This window comes from Vespa velutina, chromosome 1 (genome assembly GCF_912470025.1).
Source record: "Vespa velutina chromosome 1, iVesVel2.1, whole genome shotgun sequence".
NCBI classification, from domain to species: Eukaryota; Metazoa; Arthropoda; class Insecta; order Hymenoptera; family Vespidae; genus Vespa; species Vespa velutina.
In genome coordinates, this window is record NC_062188.1 from 52,774 (window position 1) to 66,093 (window position 13,320).

General features: G+C 30.7%; 2 protein-coding genes and 1 non-coding gene across 8 annotated transcripts; 1 reads left to right on the forward strand and 2 right to left on the reverse strand.

The window, feature by feature from the left end:
• Nucleotides 1–221: 221 nt before the first annotated feature.
• Nucleotides 222–294, reverse strand: Trnar-ccu. Its single transcript has one exon. It is a non-coding gene; the product is annotated as a tRNA-Arg (tRNA).
• A 446-nt stretch (nucleotides 295–740) lies between these two features.
• LOC124947677 (isoleucine--tRNA ligase, mitochondrial) lies at nucleotides 741–5,784 on the forward strand. 3 transcript variants are annotated; one of them, XM_047490163.1, is made up of 15 exons: nucleotides 741–1,193; nucleotides 1,284–1,406; nucleotides 1,802–1,961; nucleotides 2,042–2,246; nucleotides 2,339–2,643; nucleotides 2,733–2,899; nucleotides 2,983–3,219; nucleotides 3,307–3,479; nucleotides 3,581–3,719; nucleotides 3,830–3,987; nucleotides 4,178–4,318; nucleotides 4,442–4,652; nucleotides 4,826–5,087; nucleotides 5,166–5,347; nucleotides 5,438–5,784. In XM_047490163.1, the coding sequence occupies exons 1-15, from the start codon at nucleotides 969–971 to the stop codon at nucleotides 5,669–5,671; spliced, it is 2,922 nt and encodes a 973-aa protein (XP_047346119.1). In that variant the 5' UTR covers nucleotides 741–968; the 3' UTR covers nucleotides 5,672–5,784. The 3 variants fall into 3 exon arrangements, with proteins under 3 accessions (XP_047346119.1, XP_047346128.1, XP_047346138.1); XM_047490172.1 differs by having other exon boundaries at nucleotides 1,054–1,193; nucleotides 1,300–1,406; XM_047490182.1 differs by lacking the exon at nucleotides 741–1,193 and having other exon boundaries at nucleotides 1,323–1,423.
• Nucleotides 5,785–5,992: 208 nt separating this feature from the next.
• On the reverse strand, nucleotides 5,993–13,201 carry LOC124947632 (gamma-tubulin complex component 6). 4 transcript variants are annotated; one of them, XM_047490054.1, is made up of 15 exons: nucleotides 12,531–13,201; nucleotides 12,209–12,423; nucleotides 11,889–12,106; nucleotides 11,569–11,807; nucleotides 11,286–11,379; nucleotides 10,654–11,202; nucleotides 10,411–10,581; nucleotides 9,967–10,262; nucleotides 9,649–9,868; nucleotides 9,207–9,438; nucleotides 8,840–9,032; nucleotides 7,122–8,763; nucleotides 6,818–7,027; nucleotides 6,439–6,611; nucleotides 5,993–6,348 (listed from the first exon to the last, which is right to left on the reverse strand). In XM_047490054.1, the coding sequence occupies exons 2-15, from the start codon at nucleotides 12,402–12,404 to the stop codon at nucleotides 6,051–6,053; spliced, it is 4,731 nt and encodes a 1,576-aa protein (XP_047346010.1). In that variant the 5' UTR covers nucleotides 12,405–12,423; nucleotides 12,531–13,201; the 3' UTR covers nucleotides 5,993–6,050. The 4 variants fall into 4 exon arrangements, with proteins under 4 accessions (XP_047346010.1, XP_047346021.1, XP_047346031.1 ...); XM_047490065.1 differs by having other exon boundaries at nucleotides 10,654–10,764; nucleotides 10,843–11,202; nucleotides 12,209–13,194; XM_047490075.1 differs by having other exon boundaries at nucleotides 10,843–11,202; nucleotides 12,209–13,195.
• Between the last annotated feature and the right edge of the window lie 119 nt (nucleotides 13,202–13,320).

Consider the following 13,320-nt stretch of genomic DNA (forward strand, 5'->3'; position numbering starts at 1 on the left):
GTGCAACCTTTGAACTTTTTACTACAATAATTGAAAGTGATCTTTTAAAATTTTCTCTAAAAAGAGAAAGATGTACCAAATAATATTAATAATTTTCATCTGATTCCAGTTATTTCGGGGGATTGTAAAATATTATATTCTGCATGTTATTTCAAAGCTAATTTTTTCGGTTGATGCTTCAAAATAACGATGGTATTATAAAGAATAAAAAAAAGTCACGCTACCCCTGGTGGGACTCGAACCCACAATCCCCGGTTTAGGAGACCGATGCCTTATCCATTAGGCCACAGGGGCTTACATCTCGTTACTTTCTCTTTATGTAACTATGGTGGAAAGAAAATCTTAACAAAGTAATTCTAACATTTATAAATGTATTGGCTCATTATCCATTTAACATATCATGACAGTTCGAAATAAATCACATTTTAACTCGATCAAATAAAAGGAATTGCGTAATCCAATGAAAAACAGACTCGGTGATAATTGTCAAAATCACTTATGTGTCTGTATTTAAATCGTGGCTAATCAGTTAGTCCTATGAAATATGTATATGTATATGCATATATATATATATATGTGTATATATATATATATATATATATACACACACACGTATGTACCTATGGAGTAAAAATTTTTGAAAATTGTGTGTATTGCTATGTTCGCAATTTGAGCGTTGCGAGATGCGCGATGTATGCGACATCTAGTGGGTTAAAGCAAACCCACATTGATTTCGTTTACCCTCCGTTACAGGAGAAAAATAGATGATCTTCTATTACTGATCCGTGCTTCGTACAATGAAAGAATTTTTATATTTCATAAACTCTAATTACTGTTTATTCGCATAGTGTAGTTACTGATGATAAAAATTTAACATTTAAGAAAATAATTTATAATTCAACGTAATATAATATAATATAATATAATATAATAATAATAATAGTAATAATAAAACAATAATAAAGAAGATGCAATACAGAAACCTATATGCTCTGAGAATGCCAACGAAACATTTTAATTTTTGCATTTTAAAACATAGAAAGTCATACAAAAATCACATAAGAAATTTACAAGATGCAGCTAAAGATAAGGTTAATAAAAAATACACCGAAACTGTTATATTGCCACAAACAGACTTTCAATTACGACTTAATGGGAAAAAACGAATTGATATGGATAAGTATTTATTAGAAGTAAGAATTGTTTTGATTGGATTTTTATAACGAATAATGTTTATATAAAAGTGTACAGTTTGAATTGAAGAAAAACCGTTACTTTAATAGAAATGTGGATTCATAGATTTGTATCGTTGGCAAAGGAAAAATTTGATAGGACCGGATTTTGTCTTACACGATGGACCACCCTATGCCAATGGAGATCCTCACATGGGACATGCTGTCAATAAGGTTAAATATTAGATTTGGTAAAAGTTTATATACGATATATTAATTGAATATATCTCTCTAGAGGGTGTGCCATATTTAAAACAATCCGTTAAGGATGCGAAACGTTTCAAATAAAATTCATAGAGTATTAATTGAGGATTGCTTTACATTGCATAATCTATTTGTCCCTTCTATCTTCAGAGAGAATATAAAATTCTATTTAAAAAGGATTACCAATATAAACCTCTGTTATTTAAATGTTTTCGGATATCGTGTCAAGGCATAAAAAGAAAAATGAAAATTCTTTTTCATATTTTTAATAATTTTTCGATCGTATTAAAATAAAGTAAATGGGGCACCTTATTTTGCTTTAGAATGGTCATATTATTAATTGGCAAATTTTTATTTGTTCATAGATTTTAAAGGACATTACATTGCGAAGTAAAATTATGAAAGGTCAACGAGTACATTATGTACCAGGTTGGGATTGCCATGGTTTACCGATTGAACTGAAAGCGATTAAAAACTTTGATACCGGATATCAAAAATTGGATGCCTTAGAAATTCGACATAGAGGTAAATAATTATATCAGCTTGCTTTAATTAATATTATATATGATATAAAAGTTGTTTTTAACCTCGCGATATATTCCTAGCTTGTAAATTCGCTAAAAGTGCCATTGTAAAGCAAAGAGAAGTTTTCTCTTCCTGGGGTATAATGGCTGATTGGAAAGAAACTGGATGCTATTTTACAAATCAAGTTTCATATGTGAAAAATCAGTTACAGCAATTTATGAATTTATATGAGAAAAGGCTAATCTTTAGAGATTTTAAGCCAGTCTATTGGTCCCCTTCCTCTAGGTAATGTAAAATTTATGTTTTTCAAACAAAGTTGTATATCTGCCTGCTAATTGAAATTTAAAATTTAAAAAAAAAATGGTAATTCTTTATAGAACAGCCTTGGCAGAAGCAGAATTAGTATATAACGAACAGCATGAAAGTAAATGTGCCATTATTCGTTTACAAATGTCTGATGTACCGTACAAGTTAAAAACATTTACCAATGGTAATATATATGCCCTCGCATGGACAACTACACCTTGGACTTTAATAGCTAATCAAGCTTTAGCGTTTTCTATTAATTCGAAATATTGCTTGACCGAGGATGCTTGTGGCAATTTTTACATTATCGCCGAACCACTGGTGAAAGATATTGAATTAAAAATTGGTCATTTGAAGTCAATAATAACCATTAATGGTCAGTATATTATTACTATATAAATTGAATAGATTAAAAGAATTTCAAAAGGAATAAGGTATTTTATTGATATGTGCAATTTATTATAGGAAACGAATTAAGTGGTGCCAAGTATTTACATCCTATCACTAAAGAAACTCTACCATTTTTACCAGGAGAACACGTTACAATGAATCTTGGTACTGGATTAGTACATACAGCTCCTGCACATGGCCCAGAAGATTTTCTTCTTGCGCTTGAACATAATATACCAGTTGTAAGAGTGGCATGCATTTTAAAAACAAGCAGACGTTACACTACGTGAAAAAAAAAAAACTTATTCTTAATTTTTATCATTAGCTATCTTTAGTAGACCACAATGGTCGATATACGGAAGCAGCTGGTCCTGAATTTGCAGGCTTGAAAGTTTTATCCGAAGGCACTGAAAAGGTCCTACAGTGCATAAACAAAGATGTTTTACTTGTTGAATCTATTAAACACAGTTATCCGTATGATTGGAGAACCAAGGAACCAGTTATAATTCGAGCAAGTCATCAATGGTTCATTGATATTAATTCCATTAAAACAAAAGCTCTCGTAAGTCGCTGATGAAAAAGAAAAAGAAAAAAAGAAAAATAATCCAACGTTAGAAATATTTTACTTTTAAGTTTTTATTGTTATTAGGAAACTTTAGATAGCATACAACTATTTCCAGAAAATAATCGATCGTCTTTTCTCAATGGTCTGCTTGTACAAATAACGAAGCGACCGTTTTGGTGCATTTCACGGCAACGATCTTGGGGTACACCTATACCTGTTTTGTATTTAAAAGATACGGGAGAAGTATTTACGAATAGGTAATATGTGCGTGTGTGTGTGTGTGCGTGCGTGCGTGCGTGCGTGCGTGCGTGTGTCACCCTTAAACATATTGATTTATTAATTTATGCCTTACTTATAGAGAATGGGTAAATAGAATATGTGATCTTATAGAAAAAAATGGCGTGGATTGTTGGTGGAAATTTACAATAGAAGAATTGGCAGGAGAAGAGATTCTTAACAAATTTAATCTCGACAAAGACAATCTAAGAAAGGGTGATGTACGGAAAAATGTTTATTATTTTTAAAACTATATAAACTGAACGCTCCTCTATAATATTTTTCTTCTTTATCGTATATTGTCGTTAAATAGTGGCACTAACTTTTATAGGATATTATGGATATTTGGTTTGACAGTGGTATTTCATGGTCCGCAATTTTACCAGAAAAAAAGGCCAATTTATATTTGGAAGGACAAGATCAACTTACAGGCTGGTTTCAATCGTCCTTGTTAACTTCTGTTGCACTTCAGGGCTCTTCTCCTTACAAGTATGTTATAAAACTTTGTAATAAAACGTATCATAAAAAGGTATCATAATGATTACATACTAATTGTAATAATATTTCCATGCAAGACTTGTTCCCTTTTATATATATATATATATATATATTTTTTTTTTTTTTTGAACTATATTATGAAAATATATTCTCCTCGTCATATATAATATTTCGTTTTAAGTGAATTATTTGTACATGGATTCGTGGTAGATGAGAATGCTTCTAAAATGTCTAAGTCAGAAGGCAATGTTATACATCCGGACGATATTACAAAGGGTGGTAATAATTTTGGAAAAAATGTATATGGAGTTGATGCACTAAGGTAAAGTAATGGAAAGAATACTACTATCTTATTACGTTCCAAATTTAATTCTTTAATATAAGGATGATGTAAAGAGCTTGGTTTCTGAATAATATTAAAGTAATTTTGTCATACTTTTGTCAGATGGTGGGTCGGCAGTCATGGTTGTCAACACATTCAAATACGTGTTACGCAAGAAATATTGCAAGAAAGTAAAGAATCAATACAAAAGCTTAGATTAATATTGCGCTTTTTGTTGGGTATTCTACATTCTAATACGGAATTCAATTTAGATCCAAAATTTTTGCATCTTGACCGGAACATGCTACATCGCTTATATCATTACAATAGACAGGTAAATAATCCTCGTAAATATAATATATGAATATAATTATGTAATATCTGAGAGAAGGGACGAAGAGAAAAATAGTTAACTTTTATTTTTAACATATTCTTATAGAATATTTCTAACTCATTGTTATCTTCTGGAATTCCATTTTTAAAAGCTTATCCGTCAATTTCTTATAGATACAAAACTTCTACGACAGTTATCAATATCACAACGTATGCAAACTGGTAAAAAATTTTCTTGCGAATGATGTATCATCGATATATTGTCATTTAAATAAGGATAAGCTTTACTGCGATGCAATAACATCGCCATACCGTGCTGCTACTATAAAAGTAATAGATGCAATACTCATTGTTATTTTGAGAAGTGTCGCTCCAATTGTACCCCACTTGGCAGAAGAAGTTTGGTTACATCGTAATAAAACTACTGACGATACTGGTAAATGAATCTATATGATAAACTCTGTAAAGATTCCTGTTAGAAAATAGAGCGTAACATAAGTCTTTGTTCCATTAGAATACATACCACTGCATTATACCAGATATACTGTACCAGAGACTTGGAATCAACCAGAAACCATTGATTGTATAGAAGCAGCATTATGTTTAAGAAATAAAGTTAACAAACTTGCTACTAGAAATACATGGGAGTTAGCAGCTACAATAATGGCTACTAAACAAGATTATGAATTATTATCAGTAAGTGATCCTTCGATGTTAATTATCAATTGGCATTACTACAAAATTATTTTATTAGTTATTTTAATACGCACTATTATCCCATTATAGATTCTTCAGAAAGAAAAGCAATCTTCTTTGTCCGAATTATGTAATATTTTACAAGTTTCAAAAGTAACTCTCATAGAAAGTGATGCGCTTAATGAAACGCAGGTGCTTTTAAAACCTATAGAAAAACAACTATGTAAACGTTGTCGAAGGCATCCTGAAATGTACGAAGCTGAAATATGTGAACGTTGTACTAATATACTCGATAGAAATATTTCAGCAACGGCATTTACTTAAATAATCATTATTATCCGATAAAATACAATGGTCTAATAACAAGAAATGTATTGATAATGTATCTTAAGGGAAATAAAGTAAATAAATTATTCGCTGGTAACAGGCGCCACTTACGGTTGGTATTATTCACTTTGTACAAAAAAATACTTGTCTATATACACAGGTTAATGACATTATATGTGTGTATATATATATATATATATATATATAATATAAGAAGAAAAAGTGAAATATAATATTTATGTGCTGATATGTGATAATCTGCATTAATAAAAATTTCTCAACTGCGACTATTATTATTCTTCTATTTCAAGGAGCATCTAAAGATAATTGTATTTATTTAATTAAAAATTTGTCCTTTACAAAATATAATAACAAGCTAAGATGTTTTCTCTGTTAAATCATACATATGATTTATATTCAAAGTATTAAGAAAATGTATTAAGTGTGGCTGGTATCCGCTGGTAGTTAACTTATGAGCTATACGAGATAGATATATGCGTAATTCACAGAATACCTCATACATTTGTTCTAATTTTTTAAAATTAGGGTGGACGTGACCTTCTGAATTAGAAATCCAGCTTTGAGATCTTAATCGGTTATGAAATTTCAATATAACTTTAAAAATATTCCCCAAGCATGTTCGCATTTTTTCACCACGGGTATTAAGTATACACCTGAAATTAATTTATTAAGATTTGTATTTGCTAACGTCTGCTACTGTATATATTTGATATCGTATGATCATATTAATGGGAAAAATTTACCTCGATAAAATTCTTTTGATATAATTTACATGTGAAAATCGAATTTGATCTAGAGTCAAAGAATTACACAAATCTTTCTCGAATTCAATCCAGCTTGCATGCAATACACTGCAAGTTATATAATTATGAAGTGCACTGATAAATTGTGTCATTGAATGCCTGTACAGTTGAAGCTACAAAATCAGAAAGTACAATTAAAAATAAACAGAATTACGTCGTACGTGTGTGTATATATACACACACACACACACACACACACACACACACACGCGCGCGCGCGCGCGTACGCACGTTTATTTATCCTTAATTTTAATAATTTAACTTCGTGAGAAACACAATATGTAATAATAAGAAAATATGGAAAAAAAAGAAGAAATACCTTGTGATATTGTTCCGATATGGCCGCTTCGTGTTCAACCTTCATCATACGAAAATCTTCTTGTAATACCCAAAGTACTCTACCAATCATCAACAAAAATTTAAACACCTTGCTATATTGTACCATTACTGCGTCATCTAAGATTATATTTAAAGGCCATGAAATTTTGTAACTAAGGCACAGACAATCCAAAGCATGGGGATCGGATATCTGCAATGGAATAAGGATAAAAATTAGATTCATTGGCATACGGAAAAATCGAAGAACTGTGGAGCGTAGTATTTTGACGAATATTCGTACTTACATGTAATTGCATGGGTGTATCGATGGCCGAAAGGCTAAGCAATTCCGAATTCATGTAATTGCTGCTGAAAGAGCTAATAAGTGCACGCTCCAATAAATTCGTTAGAGTGGCTGAATTGAAAAGTTCTATTGGTACGGATATCTCATACAGACGAGCGTATAAAGAATTTGTTAGGCATTTGGCAAATTCTCCATTTAATAAGAAAAAATAACTTCTTAAGCTTTGCAAATGTAAAAGCATATTATGCTCATTTAATAAATATTTAATAAGAGCATCATTAACAATACGACTTTGTATTTGCAATGGTATAATAATCGATTTTTCCAAATAAACCTGTAGAGATGTATTATCTATTAATTCGACGTCAGCTACGGTCAATGATGTAAAATCTGAGGTATTAATATCATCATTTGAAGTCGAAGGCGTGAAAATGTTGACATTGTGATGTTCTGGGAATACGGAAGGAACGGCACCATTTAATTTAATATTTGACGATGAGGATAAACTATTGAGATCCAAAGGAGAAATGTCTTCGTAAGTTGGTAAATTGGACGTAATACTATTTATGGACGATGCGAAATTATCCGTCGCAGAAGAAATTTGTCCAATTTCGTTGATTTCGTTATTGATTTTGTCGAAAAAATCCAAATTTCCTTCGACGCTCATCTCCCCAGAGATCACTTTCGAATTTTTTCTAGTATCTCCTCCTATCGCGTCGATTGGTGATTTAATTGTATTAGTTGTAACATCATAATTTCGATTATTATCCTCAGGGAGATTATCGGGATTAATAATAATATCATCCGAAATTAATCTTCTATCCACAATAATTAAATTTGATTGATTGTTATTTGGCGTTATGCCAAACTCATGTCTCAACATTCTCATTTTATTACGCTTCGCTTCTGTCATGTTATCAAGTCTCTCTATTTCGAGAACTTTAGGTCTATTAAAAGTTCTATTATCCTTATTATTATGTATCTCTAAATTGGCTTGTGCATGGCTCATTAACGCATTCGTGAGAACATCATTAATCCTCGATTGTACTTTATATGGATTTTTAATAATCGGTTCCAATTGTAATTCTTTTACTAATACTTCGCTTCGTAAAAATTCTTGCAAACTACTTCTCTCATTATTGCATTTATAAATATTATTCATATTTGCGGGCGTTTCTAACGTGTTCGTAGACCGTTTTACTCCAAATTGTTTATTTGTATTCCTATTATCAGAAATCTTTTCTAACGCAGTTTCTTCCTCGTCAGATCGTATAACGATGTTGACATTATCAGCGCGAATAATCTCGGAAGGCTTTAACGCTCGTATTTCGACTTCTTCGAAATTACTATTTTCATCCTCTTGCGCAATATTGTCAGATAATAATGTTCTATTTGACTCAATATTATTCAAAACATGTTGAAGATTATATATATTTCTTGGAGGTATTATAACACGCTCAGTTTTATTGTTTTCAAAATCCTTCAATATATCCGTATCCGATTTCCATATATCTTCCTCCATTTTAGATAACGCGGCTACCCTTTCATCGAAATATTTCATTCTTTTATTACACCATTCTATGCGTGCGCGTTGCTTCTGAATGTTACCATCAAGATCGGTGTAATAATTTTTTAAATAAGCGCTAAGATATAAATCAAATTCGCATTATTAATATGAAAGTGAAAATTATAATAGATAATAAATAATATTTGTTCTACCTTTCGGAACACTTCAAGTTATACAATACTTCTTCTCTCTGGTTGTTTTTTTCCATAAGTAATCTATCGGTTAACATTTCAGCTTCCCTTTCTTTTGCTTTGTATAAGTTAGCTTCAATAGCTTGCTCCTTTAATACTTTTAAAAGTTCTCTTTTGTTTTCAATCGTATTCTTTAAGAATTCTTCTTGCTCTCCTATAAAAGTTAATTGTTGCATAATGAAGTAGAATCTTTTATTATAAATTTTTCTCTTTTACTTTTATATAAATAAATGATAAATACTTAATCAATAGCATACTATTTTTCATTTAAATACTATATTCAATAATATTTTATATCGAATAGGTCGTTAATGAATATAATACTGACTCTTTATTCTCGATAATGTATCCTGTTGCGCATTAATGACCAGATTGGCCTTTTCTCTTTCAGCATCTTTTTGATCCTGAATAGCCACTGAAAGTGATATCGGTCGGCCTAAAGCTTCTTCTCCTCTGCATTTGTATTCTTTACATTTTATTAACTGTTCACGTAACATTGTTACGCTCAAGCATACTTTTAATTCTGGTTGCGAAGAATTAAAAACATTACACACGGGATTCTATTTTAAAAATTATTAGAGAGTTCAATATTAGATATAGTTCAAATATATATGTACGCACGCACGCATGCATGCATACATACATACATACATACATACATACATACATACATACATACATACATACATACATACATACATACATACATACATGACAGACTCAGAGGCGCGCGCGCGCGCACACACATAATCGGCAATGCATTTTTTTACCTTAGGATCACATATTTTCAAAAGTCGTACTGCTTTCCCACATTGTAATATAGATTCCGTTAACCGATTTAGAAAACTTGGAACTGACTCGTGATGGAGAGTAAAACTTTTGGTCCAAAATTTTGGACCTTTGCTACGTAAAAATTGTGAATGTTCTTTAATCATGAATTCTCCATAAATGTCGTGACATATACCTTCGAAAAGCCATTTCTGTAAAAATCTAAATATTTATTTAATAGAATTAATGCAATTAAATTAATAAAAAGTCTTACGAGAACGAAATAAACATAGATATTTGTGTGCGTGTCACATACGTACCGAAAATAAACTTCGCAGCATGATTTTAGAATGGTATACAAAGCAAATGCAATTTGAGGAAGAGTGATCCTTGTAATCATTTTGTTAATTATCGCAAAAATGTTGCAATTTTCACCCATTTTTCCGTTTTCTCCATTGTACCGGCAAAGCTTAGTTACTTCGGACAATAACAGAGCCACTGGTTGGACTTTATTTAACACATTCAATAATCCTGTGTATTCATTAATATGCTCAAAAATTCGCAAAATAGCAGCTTTGTAATGAAGAAGTATTTCTTTGATGCTCATACACATTGCCTGAAAATATGAATAATAAAATTCATGAATATATCTTGTAAACAGTACGAGCTAAAATAACAACTACAATCTAATTATTATTAAAATGTAAAATGTCACTTCTCTGCAATATATGAAAATAGACTATTTAATATATAAATTTCATTACCTTGAATATAAGGCCTTCCTGTGGGAGCTTTCCGCTGTTTGAATTTGGTGTAATCAAGTTTGTTAAATGTTTGAAACAATTACCCCAGTAGATAAATCTTTGGCAAATATTGATTAATGTTTCATTGCAAATGCCACGAACAGCAATATTCTGAGGCATGTAAAAACCAATCTAGATGAGAAAATATAAAAATATTATAAAGTGTTTAACTGTCCCATTAATCGTTGATCGCACATGTTCTACCTCATTATTATATTTAAAAGATTTCGTTTCGGTACCCAATAACAATAATTTTATATTCATTGCAAATTCTTTAGTTGAAATTTCTTCTGGAAATTCTATATTACTGATAATCTGCTGGTTAGAAAAATCCATATTACACTTATACATATCAATTGCTATGATATCGAAATAAAAGTAGATGCACATTACCCTCTCTGGAAGTAACAACAAAGTACAGATCTGTTTTATTCTTGTCAAATGCAACATGGCATTTGGAGTATCCGTTAAGAAATTATACTGCTTTGCAGATTCAAATTCTCCCAAAGTTTCCCATGTACGAGGATTGAGCATTAAAGTGCTTTTTATGTCCACGTTATCCCATATCTCTTCGTAGATGTCTTTAATATTTACAATTTCATTATAAAGGCTTTCGCTAGATGATCTCCTTACTTCCGAAACGCTTTCAATACACCTATTTAGAAATTTTGCATTCAACCAAGGCTTATTACGTTCCAGTTCTATTTCTTGTCTAGATTTATCCATTGAATTTGCATTGTAATCCATATCTGTCTGATTATAAAAGAAACTTGTTTATTTTACATATATGTGTTAATCTGTATACGTGTATTTATACACACAAATGGTGTGCTTACCATAGTCTGTGGTAAGAAATATGAAACAGTATCTCTAAAGCAGAAATCAGTTATACACTTTGGTATGGGAAACCAACCGACGTCAATTTTACGTCTAAAATTTCATTAAATCGTTATTTGTATTTCTTTTTTTGTTTTAAATTGATCAAAATGCTTAAATGTAATAAATGTTTGGGATAAATCTATGGGAACATTTATATTTAAACTGTTATTACAATCAAAGGGTACAAATCAAAGAGAGAGAGAGAGAGAGAGAGAGAGAGACATATGCACTTTGTCTTACCTAATAGAGTCTAATTTATTTGAAAATGCCGATATATTTTGATTATATAAACATGATCTATTTATGGAGTTTGCAGTTGTCTGTTGTATAATATAACATTTCTGAATATCTAACAATGCATCCAATTTGTTCGACAGTATAAACGTTTCTATAGGATATATCGGAAATTGTGATGCATTCTCTAATGTCCTCAGAGGTTCCAATAATGCAGGGTTGACGCTTGAGTAGTAAAAGATATTCTATAAATACAATTAAGTTTTATATCGCAATTCATGATATAAAAATATAAAAATTAAACACAATTTTAATAATGAACTTACTAAATCAGTTTCTTGATTATTATGATAATTTTTTAATTCTATAAGCAATTGCAAAACTAAATATGTTACGCTTCCCGTTTGTAAATCATCTGCATTAAATTCATCCAAAAGGCTTTCTAATAATATACCCTCTGACACATGTCTCATATGAAGTTTTAATACAAACGCATACTTATATATCTCTATTACAGGATCCTTTCTTTCCTTCATCACCTCATCTGTAAATATTTCAATAATAATAATGTGCTTTTAACAAAATTGCAAAATAAGATATGCATGAAAATATCAATAAATTATATATTATCATATATGTGTCGTACCATGATTATTTTGTCTTTTCAGACTTTTATTTAATAGTATCTCAAAAGCTTTACTTCTTAATTTCTTTATTTTGGTTATATCATTCCTGCTTTCTAGATACGTATGTTCCAACGAAAGACATTCCTTTTGACATATTTCTTTACTTAGTTCAGTTATGAGATGGTAAACGTCTGAATTTTCTTTTTTAAAATTCATAATTCAATTTATACTCTGACTGTAGCAAAATAGGTTATAACGTCTATAATTTGTGAGTTAACATTTCTATTTTTTTTTTTTTTTTTTTTTTTTTTCTTTTTACAGCTGTTTATCAACCTATTATACCTGTTAGTTTTTGCTAATTTGGTAATGTTGCAACTTAAATTGCAACATACATTGACAAATTATACATTTTACTCGATCAATTGTTTATTATCCTTTGACAATTGCGGGAGATGTGACGTCCTAAGAACGTCCGAGGAACTCTTCTAATTGCGCGCCATATATAGAGCATGTAGAAGACCGTAAGCGCAACTAAGACTGTGTCGTGTGATCTTTGCGCATGGGTGGACAAAATATGAACTAGAAACGCAAACGCTCTTCTAATCTCATGCGCCTATCGTATCAATATCGTATAACCTTGTGTTTGTTACAATACCAATTCCCCTGACGCGTAACAATCGTTCTTGTGTCGATAAATAAGTATTAGTAAGTATTATTGGTAAATTCACACGTTTTACTCTCTCATATGGTTTTTTTTTTCTTTACGATAGTGTCAGGTACTTGCAATGATCCTGTAGAAATATAATTAATGTAAAAGTAACTTAAAGTCTAATAATCAGAATTAGATTAAAAGGAATTTCAAAAATACGCGGTCATTCGTACATTCGTACAAGTAGAACTAGTAATTGCGTTGCGCGATTTACAATTAGATTTATATGTCGCAAGTGTTATGAGAAAAATGAGACACCTTGTTCATCAAACCTTTAATATACCAAATCTGGCATACGGTTTAGTTTCTTTTTTTTTTTTTTTTTTTCTAGCTTTTGTCGGATGTAATAATATTTTTACCGCGTATAAAAATTTCTTTCACGCGCCAACTCCATTTTTATATAACGCGCACGTGAGGGATGAA

Coding starts and splice junctions, on each gene's coding strand:
- LOC124947677 (XM_047490163.1), top strand. CDS start 969: ATGCAATACAGAAACCTATATGCTCTGAGAATGCCAACGAAACATTTT. Junction 1,962..2,041: donor CTTAGAAATTCGACATAGAG/GTAAATAATTAT, acceptor ATATATTCCTAG/CTTGTAAATTCGCTAAAAGT. Junction 2,247..2,338: donor TATTGGTCCCCTTCCTCTAG/GTAATGTAAAAT, acceptor AATTCTTTATAG/AACAGCCTTGGCAGAAGCAG.
- LOC124947632 (XM_047490054.1), bottom strand. CDS start 12,404: ATGAATTTTAAAAAAGAAAATTCAGACGTTTACCATCTCATAACTGAA. Junction 8,764..8,839: donor AACTTGAAGTGTTCCGAAAG/GTAGAACAAATA, acceptor TTTATATCTTAG/CGCTTATTTAAAAAATTATT. Junction 7,028..7,121: donor ATACACCCATGCAATTACAT/GTAAGTACGAAT, acceptor ATTCCATTGCAG/ATATCCGATCCCCATGCTTT.